Below are 19,865 nucleotides of genomic sequence, written 5' to 3' on the forward strand. Positions count from 1 at the left end.
CACTCGCTCTATCCCTCCTCCTTGGCTCCTCCCCCCCTCCACCCCCCCTCCCCCTTACTTATATAGCTCTCGCTGCGATTTTGGACGATCACATGACGTCACAAAAAGTCAGACCCCCCCTCAAATATGACGTCACAAAGCTCTGCCTCCCACCCCCCCACCCCCGCCCAAAAAAATATATGAAACATGCTTCAAATGGCTTTAAACTATTGTCACATTGTAGTGCGTATTTAATGCGGCGCTGCACCTTGATGTTGTAGGTAGATAACATTTGTTTAAAAAAGTCTATTTAATTAAGTAGAACGTGTTCTTAGTTCTTTCGGTAAAGTCACGTTGAAGGAAAACAATAAAATAATAATATATAAAACAATATATATATGCAATATATTTTATTATTTTATTGTTTCCCTTCAACGTGACTTTGCCGAAAGAACCAAGAATAATAATTTTATTGTTTTACAATAATTTTATTGTTTTATATTTTTTTATTATTTTATCGCTTCCCTTCTACTATGTTCGTGGTTGTGACTTTACCGAAAGAACCAAGAATAATAATTTTATTGTTTTAATAATAATTTTATTGTTTTATATTTTTATTATTTCATTGTTTTCCCTTCAACGTGGTGGTGACTTTACCGAAAGAACCAAGAATAATAATTGTATTGTTTTAATAATAATTTTATTGTTTTATATTTTTATTATTTCATTGTTTTCCCTTCAACGTGGTGGTGACTTTACCGAAAGAACCAAGATTATGAATCACTGCAGTCACGAAAGCTTTAAATCAAACTTTAAATAGAACGTGTCGTCTGTATTTATTTATAAAGTTGCACATTTTGATGTGACGTCACATTTCTCAAACCCCCTCCCCATCCCCCCCCCCCCCCTTCGTCACAAACGTCTGACCCCCCACCGCCCCTCCCCCAGGTGCGTGACGTCATTTATGGACGGCCCTTAATGGTCATCAGTGACACGATACTGAAACCCACTTGGCCGCATTCCTGGTGACCGCTTACCGGAAGTACTAAAGTGATCTCCGTATATGGCCAGGCCAATGTGATTCGTTTGTTCGAAGTGACATTTGTTCCAATGAGGCGCTTTGTGAAGACCGGCAAACGATCACCGCCAACGATGTTCGACAAAGATTGGTGACAAGAGACAGACTGACTGAGACACTCGTTCATACTCGCACACACACACACACAGCCCCCCAATCTCACACACACACACAGACATCCATACTCTAAAATCACACTTCTTACAGAGACACTCTCAAACCCACACACACTCACCCACTCACTCACCCACTGTGAAATACAACACACTCACCTACTCACTCACCAACCCCCAAATACACACACTCACCCACTCACTCATCCACCCTCACATACACACACTCACCCACTCACTCACCAACTCCTAAATACACACACACACTCACCCACTCACTCACCCACTGTGAAATACACAAACTCACCCACTCACTCATCCACCCTCACATACACACACTCACCCACTCACTCACCCACCCCCAAATACGCACACTCACCCACTCACTCATCCACTCTCAAATACACACACTCACCCACTCACTCACCAACCCCCAAATATACACACTCACCCACTCACTCATCCACCCTCACACACACACACTCACTCATCCACTCTCAAATACACACACTCACCCACTCACTCACCAACCCCCAAATATACACACTCACCCACTCACTCATCCACCCTCACACACACACACTCACTCATCCACCCTCACACACACACACTCACCCACTCACTCACCCGCTCTCAAATAGACACTCACTCACCCACTGTCAAATACAGACACCCATTCACTCATCCACCCTCACACACACTAACCCATTCAATTTCTCACACCCACACTGAATCCTTCACACGCTCAAACACACACACAAACACCGATCCACGCTCGTCCAGCCTGAATCTCACACGCACATTCATACTCACCCACACTCAATCACACACACACACATAAAGAGCCTCACCAACCCAATCACCCACTCGACATCTCACACACTCAAATGCACCCCGCACATATCGATCCACTCACTCGTCCACACTAAAGCCTCTCTCACACACACACAACACAACACAAACACACTTCCACTCAATCGCAAGACCGACGGTCAACGCGTTAACGAGAGACTGTGACGAGGAGTCTGTGACGAGGAGAGGAGAGCGTCATGACCCCGGGGACAGAGACGCTGCTCTTATCACAACTACTGGTGAGGACGAACGCTCATCGTTCATTCACCACCATCATCATGGGCGTCGCGGTGGCTAGGAGATGTTGACTACCTCGCCCGGTGTACAGGGATGCTGTGTGGGTTCGCCTGCTGCTGGAATATTTTCAGTCTGCGTCTTTCTCTACCTTTAGGTGGTCGCGTGGATCGTTCTTACCGGGTCCTCCACATTTAGAAACACGCGATTGGAGTGATTGGCTGCTTCTATACATTCCCGCGTGATAAGCCACTCCGTTGAGCTATCATTTGTACCTGTTAACATAACAAGATTTTTTTTAAATTTTGATTTCAAGCTTTCGTGACTGCAGGGATTCATATTCTTGGTTCTTTCGGTAAGGTCACCACCACGTAGACGGGAAACAATAAAATAATAAAAATATGAAACATTAAAATTCTCACGAAGTTTCGACTGCAACGCAAGCAATCATCATCAGGTGTGAAAACCACAGCAAGAACATTTTTTAAAAGTGGCGTTTTTTTTATAACGTTAGCACCACGGAGAGAGATTTGACAGTTTTGTTCAGGTGGACGAGTCCATCTATGTTCTGAAAAGAGGAGGGGGGAGACGAAAAATTAATGTATGCGGTCTGAAAGCCACCGTAAGCGTGAACAATCAATTAAGACCCGAAATGGTTTATCAAATCCTTCCAATGATTGCTAAGCCAGAATCCATCTTCTCGGTTGAAATAGTCTCTGTGTATATATGTGGATTGCCTCATGAACGAATCTCTCATGCTGGCCAGATGGCTTGCAAAGAACCTCTGTCTTGGAGAAGTCAATGTCATGTGAGCCTACTGAATTATAACAGTGATCTGCCATGGCTGAGGTGTTGGTCCTACCGTGTTTTAGGTCTGCTTTGTGTTCACGGATGCGGTCCGAGACATGGCGTTTGGTTTCTCCAATGTAACTACTACCACAGAGGCAACTTAGTTTGTAGACGCCAGGGTACTGTATGTCCGGAATCACATCTTTTACAGACAGAACCAGATCACGGATTTTATGTAATGTGTTAAATCGGACCTGGATCTTGTGTTTATTCAAGATTTTGGATATATTTTTTTGTGATCCCCGCAATGTAGGGTAAAGTGATGGTTTTGAATGGCTCCTCAAGAGGGTCCTTCTTCATGGTTGGAGTGATGGCTTTGCGGATTGTATAGTCGGAGTAATCATTAGCCTTAAGAGCTTGGTGTACGTGCTTGAGTTCACTGGCTATGTGTTCCTGGTCGGATATGCATTGGGCTCTATGGTGCAGAGTCTTGATGAGGGAATTCTTCTGGGATGGATGGTGGTGGGAATCCGGTTTCAGGTAAGCATCCGTATGGGTAGCTTTCCTGTAGACAGAGTGGCTCATTGAACCATCAGGTCTCTTTTTTTATTAGGACATTCAAAAAAAGGTAGCTTGCCATCTTTTTCGACTTCCATGGTAAATCTGATGGCTGGGTGTATGGAATTGATGTGGTCGAGGAATTGGTCTAGAGCAGGCCGGCCATGTGGCCAGATGACAAAAGTGTCATCCACTTACCTCTTCCATAAGGTTGGACGCAGAGTGGCAGTCTGGATGGCGTCAGTCTCAAATTTCTCCCTGAAAATGTTGGCTACAACCGGAGATATGGGGGAGCCCATTGGGGTGCCCTCAGTTTGTTTTGTAGAAAGTTCCATTCCAAGTGAAGTATGTATTGGTTAAGCAGTGTCTCACCAGGGGGGGTACCTCAGTGTTTAGTCCTTGATGAACCAAGTCTTCAATGATTGTGATGGTGTCAGGTACAGGAACTTTGGTGAATAAGGAAACTACATCAAAACTGACAAGCAGGTCGTCTGGGGACCGGGAAATACCCTTGATTGTCGATACCAGGTGAGTATAATTTTGTACCGCAGAGGTGGTTTTTCCAGTGAAAGGCCGCAGGATTTCAGACAGAAAACGAGCCAGTTTGTAGGTGGGGGAGTTGATAGTAGAGACGATGGGACGATGGGGTGTATCTACTTTATGTATTTTTGGTAAGCCATATAATCTTGGTGGCCTGGCAGCAGAAGGATTCAACGAGAACTGTTTGGTTTGATCAATTCATGCGGTTGGTAGCTATACAAAAATAAAAAAAGAGATCCCACCAACAGCCTCGTCATACAAACCAACAAAATCATTTCTGCTGTAAAAATGTTCGCGTGATGATGATAGCAGCCACTCCGTTGAGCCGCTATCATTTGTGATGGCTGGTAAGATAAAATTTAGTTGGAGTTGACACACGTGGCCGTGGGTGAAACGTAGGTGGCTGTATTTTTGTTGAGTTATTGATCAAAGTTAGTTGGAGTTGACACAGGCGGTCGTGGGTGAAACGTAGGTGGCTGTATTTTTGTTGAGTTATTGAACAAAGTTAGTTGGAGTCGACACAGGCGGCCGTGGGTGAAATGTAGGTGGCTGTATTTTTGTTGAGTTATTGATCAAAGTTAGTTGGAGTTGACACAGATTGGCCGTGGGTGAAATTTAGGTGGCTGTATTTTTGTTGAGTTATTGATCAAAGTTAGTTGGAGTCGACACAGGTGGCCGTGGATGAAATTTAGGTGGCTGTATTTTTGTTGTGTTATTGATCAAAGTTAGTTGAAGTTGACACACGCGGTCGTGGGTGAAATGTAGGTGGGTGTATTTTTGTTGAGTTATTGATCTAAGTTAGTTGGAGTTGACACAGGCGGCCGTGGGTGAAATGTAGGTGGCTGTATTTTTGTTTGTTGTTATTGATCAAAGTTAGTTGGAGTTGACACAGGCGGCCGTGGGTGAAATGTAGGTGGCTGTATTTTTGTTGAGTTATTGATCAAAGTTAGTTGGAGTTGACACACGATGTCGTGGGTGAAATGTAAGTGGCTGTATTTTTGTTGTGTTATTGATCAAAGTTAGTTGGAGTTGACACACGTGGCCGTGGGTGAAATGTAGGTGGCTGTATTTTTGTTGTTCTTATTGATCAAAGTTAGTTGGAGTTGACACGCGGCCGTGGGTGAAATGTAGGTGGCTGTATTTTTGTTGAGTTATTGATCAAAGTTAGTTGGAGTTGACACAGGTGGCCGTGGGTGAAATGTAGGTGGCTGTATTTTTGTTGTTCTTGTTGATCAAAGTTAGTTGGAGTTGATACACGGCCGTGGGTGAAATGTAGGTGGCTGTATTTTTGTTGAGTTATTGATCAAAGTTAGTTGGAGTTGACACAGGTGGCCGTGGGTGAAATGTAGGTGGCTGTATTTTTGTTGTTCTTATTGATAAAAGTTAGTTGGAGTTGACACGCGGCCGTGGGTGAAATGTAGGTGGCTGTATTTTTGTTGAGTTATTGATCAAAGTTAGTTGGAGTTGACACAGGTGGCCGTGGGTGAAATGTAGGTGGCTGTATTTTTGTTTGTTCTTATTGATCAAAGTTAGTTGGAGTTGACACAGGAGGCCGTGGGTGAAATGTAGGTGGCTGTATTTTTGTTGTGTTATTGATCAAAGTTAGTTGGAGTTGACACACGCGGCCGTGGGTGAAATGTAGGTGGCTGTATTTTTGTTGAGTTATTGATCAAAGTTAGTTGGAGTTGACACAGGCGGCCGTGGGTGAAATGTAGGTGGCTGTATTTTTGTTGAGTTATTGATCAAAGTTAGTTGGAGTTGACACAGGTGGTCGTGGGTGAAATGTAGGTGGCTGTATTTTTGTTGAGTTATTGATCAAAGTTAGTTGGAGTTGACACAGGCGGTCGTGGGTGAAATGTAGGTGGCTGTATTTTTGTTTGTTCTTATTGATCAAAGTTAGTTGGAGTTGACACAGGCGGTAGTGGATGAAATGTAGGTGACTGTATTTTTGTTGAGTTATTGATCAAAGTTAGTTGGAGTCGACACACGCGGCCGTGGGTGAAATGTAGGTGGCTGTATTTTTGTTGAGTTATTGATCAAAGTTACTTGGAGTTGACACACGCGGTCGTGGGTGAAACGTAGGTGGCTGTATTTTTGTTGTGTTATTGATCAAAGTTAGTTGGAGTCGACACAGGCGGCCGTGGGTGAAACGTAGCTGGCTGTATTTTTGTTGAATTATTGATTAAAGTTAGCTGGAGTTGACACACGCGGCCGTGGGTGAAACGTAGGTGGCTGTATTTTTGTTGTGTTATTGATCAAAGTTAGTTGGAGTTGACACACGCGGCCGTGGGTGAAATGTAGGTGGCTGCATTTTTGTTGAGTTATTGATCAAAGTTAGTTGGAGTTGACACACGCGGCCGTGGGTGAAATGTAGGTGGCTGTATTTTTGTTGAGTTATTGATCAAAGTTAGTTGGAGTTGACACACGCGGCCGTGGGTGAAATTTAGGTGGCTGTATTTTTGTTGTGTTATTGATCAAAGTTAGTTGGAGTCGACACAGGCGGCCGTGGGTGAAACGTAGGTGGCTGTATTTTTGTTGTGTTATTGATCAAAGTTAGTTGGTGTTGACACAGGTGGCCGTGAATGAAATGTAGGTGGCTGTATTTTTGTTGAGTTATTGATCAAAGTTAGTTGGAGTTGACACAGGCCGTCGTGGGTGAAATTTAGGTGGCTGTATTTTTGTTGTGTTATTGATCAAAGTTAGTTGGAGTTGACACAGGTGGTAGTGGATGAAATGTAGGTGGCTGTATTTTTGTTGTGTTATTGATCAAAGTTAGTTGGAGTTGACACAGGCGGCCGTGGGTGTAATGTAGGTGGCTGTATTTTTGTTGTGTTATTGATCAAAGTTAGTTGGAGTTGACACAGGCGGCCGTGGGTGAAATGTCGGTGGCTGTATTTTTGTTGTGTTATTGATCAAAGTTAGTTGGAGTTGACACACGCGGCCGTGGGTGAAATGTAGGTGGCTGTATTTTTGTTGAGTTATTGATCAAAGTTAGTTGGAGTTGACACACGCGGCCGTGGGTGAAATGTAGGTGGCTGTATTTTTGTTGAGTTATTGATCAAAGTTAGTTGGAGTTGACACACGCGGCCGTGGGTGAAATTTAGGTGGCTGTATTTTTGTTGTGTTATTGATCAAAGTTAGTTGGAGTCGACACAGGCGGCCGTGGGTGAAACGTAGGTGGCTGTATTTTTGTTGTGTTATTGATCAAAGTTAGTTGGTGTTGACACAGGTGGCCGTGGATGAAATGTAGGTGGCTGTATTTTTGTTGAGTTATTGATCAAAGTTAGTTGGAGTTGACACAGGCCGTCGTGGGTGAAATTTAGGTGGCTGTATTTTTTTTGTGTTATTGATCAAAGTTAGTTGGAGTTGACACAGGCGGTAGTGGATGAAATGTAGGTGGCTGTATTTTTGTTGTGTTATTGATCAAAGTTAGTTGGAGTTGACACAGGCGGCCGTGGGTGTAATGTAGGTGGCTGTATTTTTGTTGTGTTATTGATCAAAGTTAGTTGGAGTTGACACAGGCGGCCGTGGGTGAAATTTCGGTGGCTGTATTTTTGTTGTGTTATTGATCAAAGTTAGTTGGAGTCGACACAGGTGGCCGTGGATGAAATGTAGGTGGCTGTATTTTTGTTGAGTTATTGATCAAAGTTAGTTGGAGTTGACACAGGTGGCCGTGGGTGAAATGTAGGTGGCTGTATTTTTGTTGAGTTATTGATCAAAGTTTGTTGGAGTTGACACAGGCGGCCGTGGGTGAAATGTAGGTGGCTGTATTTTTGTTGAGTTATTGATCAAAGTTTGTTGGAGTTGACACAGGCGGCCGTGGGTGAAATGTAGGTGGCTGTATTTTTGTTGAGTTATTGATCAAAGTTAGTTGGAGTTGACACAGGTCGTAGTGAATGAAATGTAGGTGGCTGTATTTTTGTTGTTTTTATTGATCAAAGTTAGTTGGAGTTGACACAGGCCGTCGTGGGTGAAATTTAGGTGGCTGTATTTTTTTTGTGTTATTGATCAAAGTTAGTTGGAGTTGACACAGGCGGTAGTGGATGAAATGTAGGTGGCTGTATTTTTGTTGTGTTATTGATCAAAGTTAGTTGGAGTTGACACAGGCGGCCGTGGGTGTAATGTAGGTGGCTGTATTTTTGTTGTGTTATTGATCAAAGTTAGTTGGAGTTGACACAGGCGGCCGTGGGTGAAATTTCGGTGGCTGTATTTTTGTTGTGTTATTGATCAAAGTTAGTTGGAGTCGACACAGGTGGCCGTGGATGAAATGTAGGTGGCTGTATTTTTGTTGAGTTATTGATCAAAGTTAGTTGGAGTTGACACAGGTGGCCGTGGGTGAAATGTAGGTGGCTGTATTTTTGTTGAGTTATTGATCAAAGTTTGTTGGAGTTGACACAGGCGGCCGTGGGTGAAATGTAGGTGGCTGTATTTTTGTTGAGTTATTGATCAAAGTTTGTTGGAGTTGACACAGGCGGCCGTGGGTGAAATGTAGGTGGCTGTATTTTTGTTGAGTTATTGATCAAAGTTAGTTGGAGTTGACACAGGTCGTAGTGAATGAAATGTAGGTGGCTGTATTTTTGTTGTTTTTATTGATCAAAGTTAGTTGGAGTTGACACAGGCGGCCGTGGGTGAAATGTAGGTGGCTGTATTTTTGTTGAGTTATTGATCAAAGTTAGTTGGAGTTGACACAGGCGGCCGTGGGTGAAATGTAGGTGGCTGTATTTTTGTTGAGTTATTGATCAAAGTTAGTTGGAGTTGACACACGCGGCCGTGGGTGAAATGTAGGTGGCTGTATTTTTGTTGAGTTATTGATCAAAGTTAGTTGGAGTTGACACCGGCGGCCGTGGGTGAAATGTAGGTGGCTGTATTTTTGTTGAGTTATTGATCAAAGTTAGTTGAAGTTGACACAGGCGGTAGTGGATGAAATGTAGGTGGCTGTATTTTTGTTGAGTTATTGATCAAAGTTAGTTGGAGTTGACACACGCGGCCGTGGGTGAAATGTACGTGGCTGTATTTTTGTTGAGTTATTGATCAAAGTTAGTTGGAGTTGACACAGGTGGCCGTGGGTGAAATGTAGCTGGCTGTATTTTTGTTGAGTTATTGATCAAAGTTAGTTGGAGTTGACACAGGCGGTCGTGGATGAAATGTAGGTGGCTGTATTTTTGTTGAGTTATTGATCAAAGTTAGTTGGAGTTGACACACGCGGCCGTGGGTGAAATGTAGGTGGCTGTATTTTTGTTGAGTTATTGATCAAAGTTAGTTGGAGTTGACACACGCGGCCGTGGCTGAAATGTAGGTGGCTGTATTTTCGTTTGTTCTTATTGATCAAAGTTAGTTGGAGTTGACACCCGGCCGTGGGTGAAATGTAGGTGGCTGTATTTTTGTTGAGTTATTGATCAAAGTTAGTTGGAGTTGACACCGGTGGCCGTGGGTGAAATGTAGGTGGCTGTATTTTTGTTTGTTCTTATTGATCAAAGTTAGTTGGAGTTGACACAGGAGGCCGTGGGTGAAATGTAGGTGGCTGTATTTTTGTTGTGTTATTGATCAAAGTTATTTGGAGTTGACACACGCGGCCGTGGGTGAAATGTAGGTGGCTGTATTTTTGTTGAGTTATTGATCAAAGTTAGTTGGAGTTGACACAGGCGGCCGTGGGTGAAATGTAGGTGGCTGTATTTTTGTTGAGTTATTGATCAAAGTTAGTTGGAGTTGACATAGGCGGCCGTGGGTGAAATGTAGGTGGCTGTATTTTTGTTGAGTTATTGATCAAAGTTAGTTGGAGTCGACACAGGTGGCCGTGGGTGAAATGTAGCTGGCTGTATTTTTGTTGAGTTATTGATCAAAGTTAGTTGGAGTTGACACAGGTGGTAGTGGATTAAATGTAGGTGGCTGTATTTTTGTTGAGTTATTGATCAAAGTTAGTTGGAGTTGACACAGGCGGTCGTGGGTGAAATGTAGGTGGCTGTATTTTTGTTGAGTTATTGATCAAAGTTAGTTGGTGTTGACACACGCGGCCGTGGGTGAAATGTACGTGGCTATATTTTTGTTTGTTCTTATTGATCAAAGTTAGTTGGTGTTGACACAGGCGGCCGTGGGTGAAATGTAGGTGGCTGTATTTTTGTTGAGTTATTGATCAAAGTTAGTTGGAGTTGACACAGGCGATCGTGGGTGAAACGTAGCTGGCTGTATTTTTGTTGAGTTATTGATCAAAGTTAGTTGGAGTTGACACAAGCGGCCGTGGGTGAAATGTAGGTGGCTGTATTTTTGTTGAGTTATTGATCAAAGTTAGTTGGAGTTGACACACGCGGCCGTGGGTGAAATGTAGGTGGCTGTATTTTTGTTGAATTATTGATCAAAGTTAGTTGGAGTTGACACACGCGGCCGTGGGTGAAATGCAGGTGGCTGTATTTTTGTTGAGTTATTGATCAAAGTTAGTTGGAGTCGACACAGGTGGCCGTGGGTGAAATGTAGCTGGCTGTATTTTTGTTGAGTTATTGATCAAAGTTAGTTGGAGTTGACACAGGTGGTAGTGGATTAAATGTAGGTGGCTGTATTTTTGTTGTGTTATTGATCAAAGTTAGTTGGAGTTGACACAGGCGGCCGTGGGTGAAATGTAGGTGGCTGTATTTTTGTTTGTTCTTATTGATCAAAGTTAGTTGGAGTTGACACAGGCGGCCGTGGGTGAAATGTAGGTGGCTGTATTTTTGTTTGTTCTTATTGATCAAAGTTAGTTGGAGTTGACACAGGTGGCCGTGGGTGAAATGTAGGTGGCTGTATTTTTGTTTGTTCTTATTGATCAAAGTTAGTTGGAGTTGACACAGGTGGCCGTGGCTGAAATGTAGGTGGCTGTATTTTTGTTGTGTTATTGATCAAAGTTTGTTGGAGTCGACACAGGCGGCCGTGGGTGAAACGTAGCTGGCTGTATTTTTGTTGAATTATTGATTAAAGTTAGTAGGAGTCGACACACGCGGCCGTGGGTGAAACGTAGGTGGCTGTATTTTTGTTTGTTCTTATTGATCAAAGTTAGTTGGTGTTGCTTGTCCCATCTTGAGAACATTAAAAACCCAACGTCGGAATGTGACAAGATGGAAAACCATCACGTTACCAATTCCCGTTGACGTGGTGTCTGTCGCCTCTGCATTTTGGCACACCACCAGTTGTTATTTCTCCGCGGCTAATGCTGTTTTACCCTTCCCTCGATTACCATCTCCGCTTTCTCTCCGCGTATGCTGGCCCCAGGTGAGCTCGTTCCTCGCGGCGCTTCGCTCTGATACCGGCATGCTTGGCTAAGCCAATTTGAAACCTTTAAAAGATCCTGCTTTCAGTGGCCCCCACCCCCCCCCCCCAACCTCACCCCCCTTATTTTCCACATGATAACGGTCAAATTAAAATTAAAATACTCGACAGCAACAACACGTTGAGATTGTACTCAGGCTTACACTCACATGCGAAAGACCCACGAAATTTGATTTGCCTGCAAGTCACGAAACGCTTTTGAATCGAAATAAAAATCTGAAATACAAGTTTAACATTTTTTTTTTACACAAATGTTTAAAAAAAAATAATAATACAAACGGCCACCTGGAATGCGGCCAGGTGAGTTCTGGCGTCGTGTCACTCTTTAACTAATTCATAGTCAAGGTTTATCGATGATAGTTACTTGGTGTTGACATAGTTAGCCGTGGCTGTCGTTGAGCATCGAATTGAGTGAGAAGTTGGGGCGACCGTCTGCGATCGGAGTAAATGTTTACGTGACATTAGGGGCAGTCCATAAATGACGTCACGCGATTTTGGACGATTTTTGACCCCCACCCCTCAAATATGACGTCACAAAGCTCTACCCCCCCTCCCCCCAGAAAAAAACACGCTTCAAATCTCTTTAAACTATCGTTTTTGTAGTAGCGCGTGTATTTAATGTGGTGCCGCACTCTGATGTTGTAGGAGAAAACATTTATTTAAAAATGTAATTAAGTAGAACGTGTTGTCCGTATTTATTTATTTATAAAGTTGCCGCATTTTGATGTGACGTCACATTTCTCAAACCCCCTCCCCCACCCCCCCGCATCGTCACACATCGTCACAAATGTCTGACCCCACCCCCCCTAGATGCGTGACGTCATTTATGGACGGCCCCTTATTACGCAGACGTGCGTACAAAAACACACTGCGCGTGCTCCACTTGAAGTCTGGCAAGGAATGTGAAATGAGGTCACCTGTCACCTGCCCCGAAGGGTTTCCGAACGTCACGAAACCACCGTCGGGATGAGTGACGTGTCGCACGTGATTTCCAGGAATCTGAACGTGCCCCGATCACAGAGGAGCGTTTGTGCTCAACAGGCTCTTGTGTAGGACACAGCGGGACCAGAAACGTCAACAACAACAACAACAACAGCCACAACAACTGGGGTTGGGCGAGTGAATGAAACGTCGCGAGTTCGGCTATCTTGGGGTTGCAAGTGTGAACTGGGCAAGAGCTGGACTGGGTAGGAGTCGTGGGGAGTTGGTGGTGAGGAGAGACGGGGCAGCGTCATGCACCAGTGGAGGAGCATTCTGGTGCTGGGTGGAATGATCCTCGTGGTGAGTTACCTCTCATTATCATATATTACTTCTCATTAGCCCTATTAATTCTTATTACTCCTATTACTTCTCATTACTCCTATTAATTCTCATTACTCCTATTACTTCTCATTAGCCCTATTAATTCTTATTACTCCTATTACTTCTTATTACTCCTATTACTTCTCATTATCCCTATTACTTCTCATTAGCCCTATTAATTCTTATTACTCCTATTACTTCTCATTAGCCCTATTAATTCTTATTACTCCTATTAATTCTTGTTACTCCTATTACTTCTCATTAGCCCTATTACTTCTTATTACTCCTATACTTCTCATTAGCCCTATTACTTCTCATTATCATATATTACTTCTCAATACCCCTATTAATTCTTATTACTCCTATTACTTTTCATTAGCCCTATTACTTCTCATTACCCCTATTACTTCTCATTACTCCTATTACTTCTCATTAGCCCTATTAATTCGTATTACTCCTATTACTTGTTATTACTCCTATTACTTGTTATTACTCCTATTACTTCTCATTACTCCTATTACTTCTCATTATCATATATTACTTCTCATTAGCCCTATTAATTATTATTACTCCTATTAATTCTTATTACTCCTATTACTTCTCATTATCCCTATTACTTCTCATTAGCCCTATTAATTATTATTACTCCTATTAATTCTTATTACTCCTATTACTTCTCATTAGCCCTATTAATTCTTATTACCTCTTATTACTTCTCATTAGGCCTATTAATTATTATTACTCCTATTAATTCTTATTACTCTTATTACTTCTCATTAGCCCTATTAATTATTATTACTCCTATTAATTCTTATTACTCCTATTACTTCTCATTAGCCCTATTAATTATTATTACTCCTATTACTTCTCATTAGCCCTATTAATTATTATTACTCCTATTACTTCTCATTATGATATATTACTTCTCATTAGCCCTATTAATTATTATTACTCCTATTAATTCTTGTTACTCCTATTACTTCTTATTACCCTTATTACTTCTAATACTCCTATTACTTCTCATTAGCCCTATTACTTCTTATTACTCCTATTACTTCTAATACTCCTATTACTTCTAATACTCCTATTACTTCTCATTAGCCCTATTAATTCTTATTACTCCTATTAATTCTTATTACTCCTATTACTTCTCATTAGCCCTATTAATTCTCATTACTCCTATACTTCTCATTACTCCTATTAATTCTTATTACTCCTATTACTTCTCATTACCCCTATTACTTCTCATTACTCCTATTACTTTTCATTATCATATATTACTTATCATTAGCCCTATTACTTCTCATTACTCCTATTACTTCTAATTACTCCTATTACTTCTAATTACTCCTATTACTTCTCATTACCCCTATTACTTCTCATTACTCCTATTAATTCTTATTACTCCTATTACTTCTCATTACCCCTATTACCTCTCATTTCCCCTATTTCCTCTCACTACCCCTATTACCTCTCATTACCCCTATTACCTCTCATTTCCCCTATTACCTCTCACTACCCCTATTACCCCTCTTTGTGGGGGGTTGGGGGAGCAGTGGTGGGGGATCCTGGAGGGGTGGACTCGGTAAGATGGATGAATATTTATATATACATGGTTCTTTTTAAGACTTTGTGGAATAGCCCAGCGTGCTGTTGCTGCTTCTGCGATGACAATACAACATTGCACCAAGACCTTAACAGCGAACTCAGCCTCCTGAACTTCCTCATGGCAGCCTGTTAAGGTAATGGCAATGCCTTTGTAGAGGCGACATTGGGGTTTCGTGTGATTAAGCTCGGGACGAGTCAACTTCTAAACTGCGAGGTTTAACTCGCGAACTGAAAACGTGCCGAGCGGATGTCTGAATTCGCCGCTGCGTGGTTTGCTTGTGCAAACAGGTCCCTGCAGGGTGGGCTGGTAGGAACATTGGAATTTTGCGCAAATTTTATTTTTACACCCCAACAGCACGAGATTTCACTTCGTTAAAGTATTGAAAGGGGACGGACGGACGGACACATTCATCTATTGCAGGCTGGTACACTCAGTTTATAACTTCGTGCCTACCAGTATAAAGGATGTCAGTGACAAGAGAGTGACTCTCAATGACGTCACTCACGTGGTTAAATAAAGGATGACAGTGACAAGAGAGTGACTCTCAATGACGTCACGCACGTGGTTAAGTAAAGGATGACAGTGACAAGAGATTGAATCTCAATGACGTCACGCACGTGGTTAAGTAAAGGATGACAGTGACAAGAGAGTGACTCTCAATGACGTCACTCACGTGGTTAAATAAAGGATGTCAGTCACACGAGATTTCACTTCGTTAAAGTATTGAAAGGGGACGGACGGACGGACACATTAATCTATTGCAGGCTGGTACACTCAGTTTACAATCTTCGTGCCTACCAGTATAAAGGATGTCAGTGACAAGAGAGTGACTCTCAATGACGTCACTCACGTGGTTAAATAAAGGATGTCAGTGACAAGAGAGTGACTCTCAATGACGTCACTCACGTGGTTAAATAAAGGATGACAGTGGCAAAGAGAGTGACTCTCAATGACGTCACTCACGTGGTTAAATAAAGGATGACAGTGGCAAGAGAGTGACTCTCAATGACGTCACTCACGTGGTTAAGTAAAGGATGCCAGTGACAAGAGAGTGACTCTCAATGACGTCACTCACGTGGTTAAATAAAGGATGTCAGTGACAAGAGAGTGACTCTCGATGACGTCACTCACGTGGTTAAATAAAGGATGACAGTGACAAGAGAGTGGCTCTCAATGACGTCACCCACGTGGTTAAATAAAAGGATGTCAGTCACACGAGATTTCACTTCGTTAAAGTATTGAAAGGGGACGGACGGACGGACACATTAATCTATCGCAGGCTGGTACACTCAGTTTACAATCTTCGTGCCTACCGGTATAGGCGAGCGCCATCTCCCGCATTATTGTGGGGTCACATTCACACACCGTCAAGCAGTCCACGCATCATGAGCAGTCGGAGATTCTATCCCAGGGGGGAAAGGTGAATGGGCGGAGCTAGCATGGAAGCCTCCGGAACATTCTCCAAGGCTCCCAGACAGGCGTGGCCAGGGGCGTGGCCAGGGGCGTGGCCAGGGGCGTGGCCAGGGGCGTGGCCAGGGGCGGGGCTTAGCCTGAGGATCAAAGAGGGGCTCCCCCGTCACTGCTGGTCCTGCCATCTCCTGCTCCACCTCCACCTGCTCCACCTGCTCCACCTCCACCTGCTCCACCTGCTCCACCTGCTCCACCTCCCACCAGCTCCACCTGCTCCACCTCCACCTGCTCCACCCCCACCTGCTCCACCTGCCCCACCTGCTCCACCTCCACCTGCTCCACCTGCTCCACCTGCTCCACCTCCACCTGCTCCACCCCCAACTCCCACCTGCTCCACCTCCCACCTGCTCCACCCCCACCTGCAACCTTCTCCACCACCCCCACCTGCTCCACCTGCTCCACCTGCTCCACCTGCTCCACCACCTGCTCCACCTGCTCCACTTGCTCCACCTGCGCCACCTGCTCCACCTGCTCCACCTGCTCCACCTGCTCCACCTGCTCCACTTGCTCCACCTGCGCCACCTGCTCCACCTGCTCCACCTGCTCCACCTGCTCCACCTGCTCCACTTGCTCCACCTGCTCCACCTCCACCTGCTCCACCACCCCCACCTGCTCCACCTGCTCCACCTGCTCCACCTGCTCCACCTGCTCCACCTCCACCCCCACCTGTTCCACCTGCTCCACCTGCTCCACCTGCTCCACCTCCACCTGCTCCACCTGCTCCACCTCCACCTGCTCCACCTGCTCCACCTGCTCCACCTGCTCCACCTGCTCCACCTGCCACCTCCACCTGCTCCACCTGCTCCACCTGCTCCACCTCCACCTGCTCCACCTGCTCCACCTGCTCCACCTCCCACCTGCTCCACCTGCCACCTGCCACCTCCCACTTGCTCCACCTGCTCCACCTGCTCCACCTCCACCTGCTCCACCTGCTCCACCTGCCACCACCTCCACCTGCTCCACCTGCTCCACCTGCTCCACCCCCTTCAGCTCGAGCCGCTCCACAACGCTTGCCGCCCGCCGGCGGTGCGGTTCAGAGCGAGGTCGAGCACCAGCAGCACCACCACCATGACAGCGGGTCGGCGTCAGCGGAACGAGAGGAGTGGCTGTGCCAGAGACTTTGAAAATAATAATAATAATAATGACCAAATTTTGATTTAAAGCTTTCGTGACTGCAGTAATTCATATTCTTAGTTGAGGACATTCAAAAAATGGTAGCTTGCCATCTTTTTCGACTTCCATGGTAAATCTGGTGGCTGGGTGTATGGAATTGATGTGGTCGAGGAATTGGTCTAGAGCAGGCCGGCCATGTGGCCAGATGACAAAAGTGTCATCCACTTACCTCTTCCATAAGGTTGGGCGCGGAGTGGCAGTCTGGATGGCGTCAGTCTCAAATTTCTCCATGAAAATGTTGGCTACAACCGGAGATATGGGGGAGCCCTTTGGGGTGTCCTCAGTTTGTTTGTAGAAAGTTCCATTCCAAGTGAAGTATGTATTGGTTAAGCAGTGTCTCACCAGGGGGGGTACCTCAGTGTTTAGTCCTTGATGAACCAAGTATTCAATGATTGCGATGGTGTCAGGTACAGGAACTTTGGTGAATAAGGAAACTACATCAAAACTTTTGATTTAAAGCTTTCGTGACTGCAGTAATTCATATTCTTAGTTTTTTCGGTAAAGTCACGTTGAAGGGAAACAACAAAATAACAAAATATATATAAAACAATAAAAAATTCTCACGACGTTTCGACCATAACTCAAACGGTCATCATCAAACCGACACACCTGATGATGACCGTTTGAGTTATGGTCGAAACGTCGTGAGAATTTTTTATTGTTTTATATATATTTTGTTATTTTGTTGTTTCTCTTCAACGTGACTTTACCGAAAAAACTAAGAATAATAATGACCAAGTTAAATTTTGACTTAAAGCTTTCGTGACTGCAGTAATTCATATGCTTAGCTCTTTCGGTAAAGTCACCACGTTGAAGGGAAACAATAAAATAATAATAATATATCTTCTTTGGTTCTTTCGGTAAAGTCACGTAGAATGAGAATAAAGTAATAAATTGATTTATTATTTAATTTATTATTTTATTCTCATTCTACGTGGGTGGTGACTTTACCGAAAGAACCAAAGAAGATGAATCATTGCAGTCACGAAAGCTTTAAATCGAAATAATAATATATATAAAACAGTAAAAATTCTCATGTCGTTTCGACCATAACACCTGATGACGACCGTTTGTGTTATGGTCGAAACGTCGTGAGAATTTTTTTATTGTTTTACATGTATTTTATTATTTTATTGTTTCCCTTCAACGTGGTGACTTTACCGAAAGAGCTAAGAATATGAAATACCGAAGTTATTTACCGTGTCGGAGTCACTTATTGCACTAGGGCTGATCTTTCCATCGGAATGTGCTTTTATTTCTACCCATTAATCATCAAATCATTCCGGCAGGGTGATGATCGATTCGACATACAAGGCGTGCGTGTGTCTTGTCTGGAGACAATTCTCCGCCCAATTTTGTTTTTTTATTTTTTTACCCGAGTTGGTGAACACCAGGTATGGATGGATTCGGGACACAAAGTGGCAATACTCACAAACTCATCGCGGAAACAACAGCGGCAAAGCCTTCCTGAAAGCACCGGCACTGTCGCAGCTGGCAGAGTGGAGACGTCTCGCGACGTCGCCCGCGGTGACTCCATTCTGCGTGGATGTTCTCTGCAGGTGTGTTATGCACTGCAGGAGCTGTCAGCCGGTGACTCCATTCTGCGTGGATGTTCTCTGCAGGTGTGTTATGCACTGGAGGAGCTGTCAGCCGGTGACTCCATTCTGCGTGGATGTTCTCTGCAGGTGTGTTATGCACTGCAGGAGCTGTCAGCCGGTGACTCCATTCTGCGTGGATGTTCTCTGCAGGTGTGTTATGCACTGCAGGAGCTGTCAGCCGGTGACTCCATTCTGCGTGGATGTTCTCTGCAGGTGTGTTATGCACTGCAGGAGCTGTCAGCCGCCACAGAGTGTGGAAATGGATTCTACAAATCGCCACAAGGAGTCTGCTGTGAGCTGTGTCGTGCAGGTAAAGCGACGCCAAGACACGGAGACCCACAATCCCTGTGGTGACCGGTTGCTTCCGTTAAACCACCAAGTCACGGCTCAGCTCCTGTGGAAAGGAAACTAAAATGGAATTAACTTTTCCCTCCCCCCGTGACCTGGCAACAATTTGGATGTCAATGGTGGATACTGAAAGAAAGAAACGTGTTTTCAGTCGAGGCATTGTGCTCTTGATCACACCTGAGACATGTTGACTTGCCAGTGCAGCTCGATCTCACCAACTTGTGGCCGTGTGTTTGTGTTTGCAACAACTCCGTTGCTTGCTCACACCTCTTTGCCTTTCAGGGATGCACAAAGTGGCGGACTGCATCGGTGATGGATTGGGCGCATTGTGTGAGCCGTGCCCTAGAGGCAGATTCATGGACAGGGACAGCCAGGAGGAGGTGTGCTCGCAATGCAGCAGCTGTGGACCAGGTAGATAACAGCACAGCAAGTGGGTTGTTGCCGTAGATGTGAATTGTGTTTGACATTTGTAGTTTTTCAATGCGTGGCAGGTTTGGTCTGCATACTCTCAATTCAACCAGCATTAAAAAAAAAAACACGGGGAAAACTTAACGAGGAACCTGAACGAATATTCCAAGCAAGACAATCCCACCTCAAATTATATTCCAATTGTTCTAATCAGAAATCTTGAAAATAGAGCTGGGCTCATGGTCTTGATCGGATGAGACACAATTCGCCTCCTTCTAATGAAATTAAGTGGAGGATCACGCCCCGCAGTGAATCGCTCAGCCAGACGGTCAGAAAGGCGAGGACCAACAGGCTGCACATCTAAAAACGCCAATCCCAAAGGGAATTACAGGGTGGAGGGTGTGACCATGTCTGCGAGTGGGTACATTCACATGGTGGGTGAGACCAAAGCAATCAAGCGGAGCCAAGATGCCCCCCGCAGACAAGGAGCAATTCCTGGTGTCGACACGGATGTTGAAGTC

General features: G+C 44.4%; 1 protein-coding gene across 1 annotated transcript in view; it reads left to right on the top strand.

Annotated features, from left to right (window-relative positions):
- The first annotated feature begins 1,048 nt into the window (after window positions 1-1,048).
- Window positions 1,049-19,865, top strand: part of LOC116958017 (uncharacterized) — a 39,289-nt gene continuing 20,472 nt past the window's right edge. The window contains exons 1-4 of the mRNA XM_076058083.1: window positions 1,049-2,261; window positions 12,478-12,717; window positions 18,802-18,898; window positions 19,219-19,347. Of these exons, the coding sequence (XP_075914198.1) occupies window positions 12,670-12,717; window positions 18,802-18,898; window positions 19,219-19,347 (274 nt within the window). The 5' untranslated portion in view covers window positions 1,049-2,261; window positions 12,478-12,669. The remainder of the gene's footprint in view (window positions 2,262-12,477; window positions 12,718-18,801; window positions 18,899-19,218; window positions 19,348-19,865) is intronic.

Source organism: Petromyzon marinus, assembly GCF_048934315.1.
Source record: "Petromyzon marinus isolate PM22_M1 ecotype Great Lakes invasive population chromosome 68 unlocalized genomic scaffold, UKy_Petmar_22M1.pri1.0 chr68_unloc.1, whole genome shotgun sequence".
Classification (NCBI taxonomy): Eukaryota; Metazoa; Chordata; class Hyperoartia; order Petromyzontiformes; family Petromyzontidae; genus Petromyzon; species Petromyzon marinus.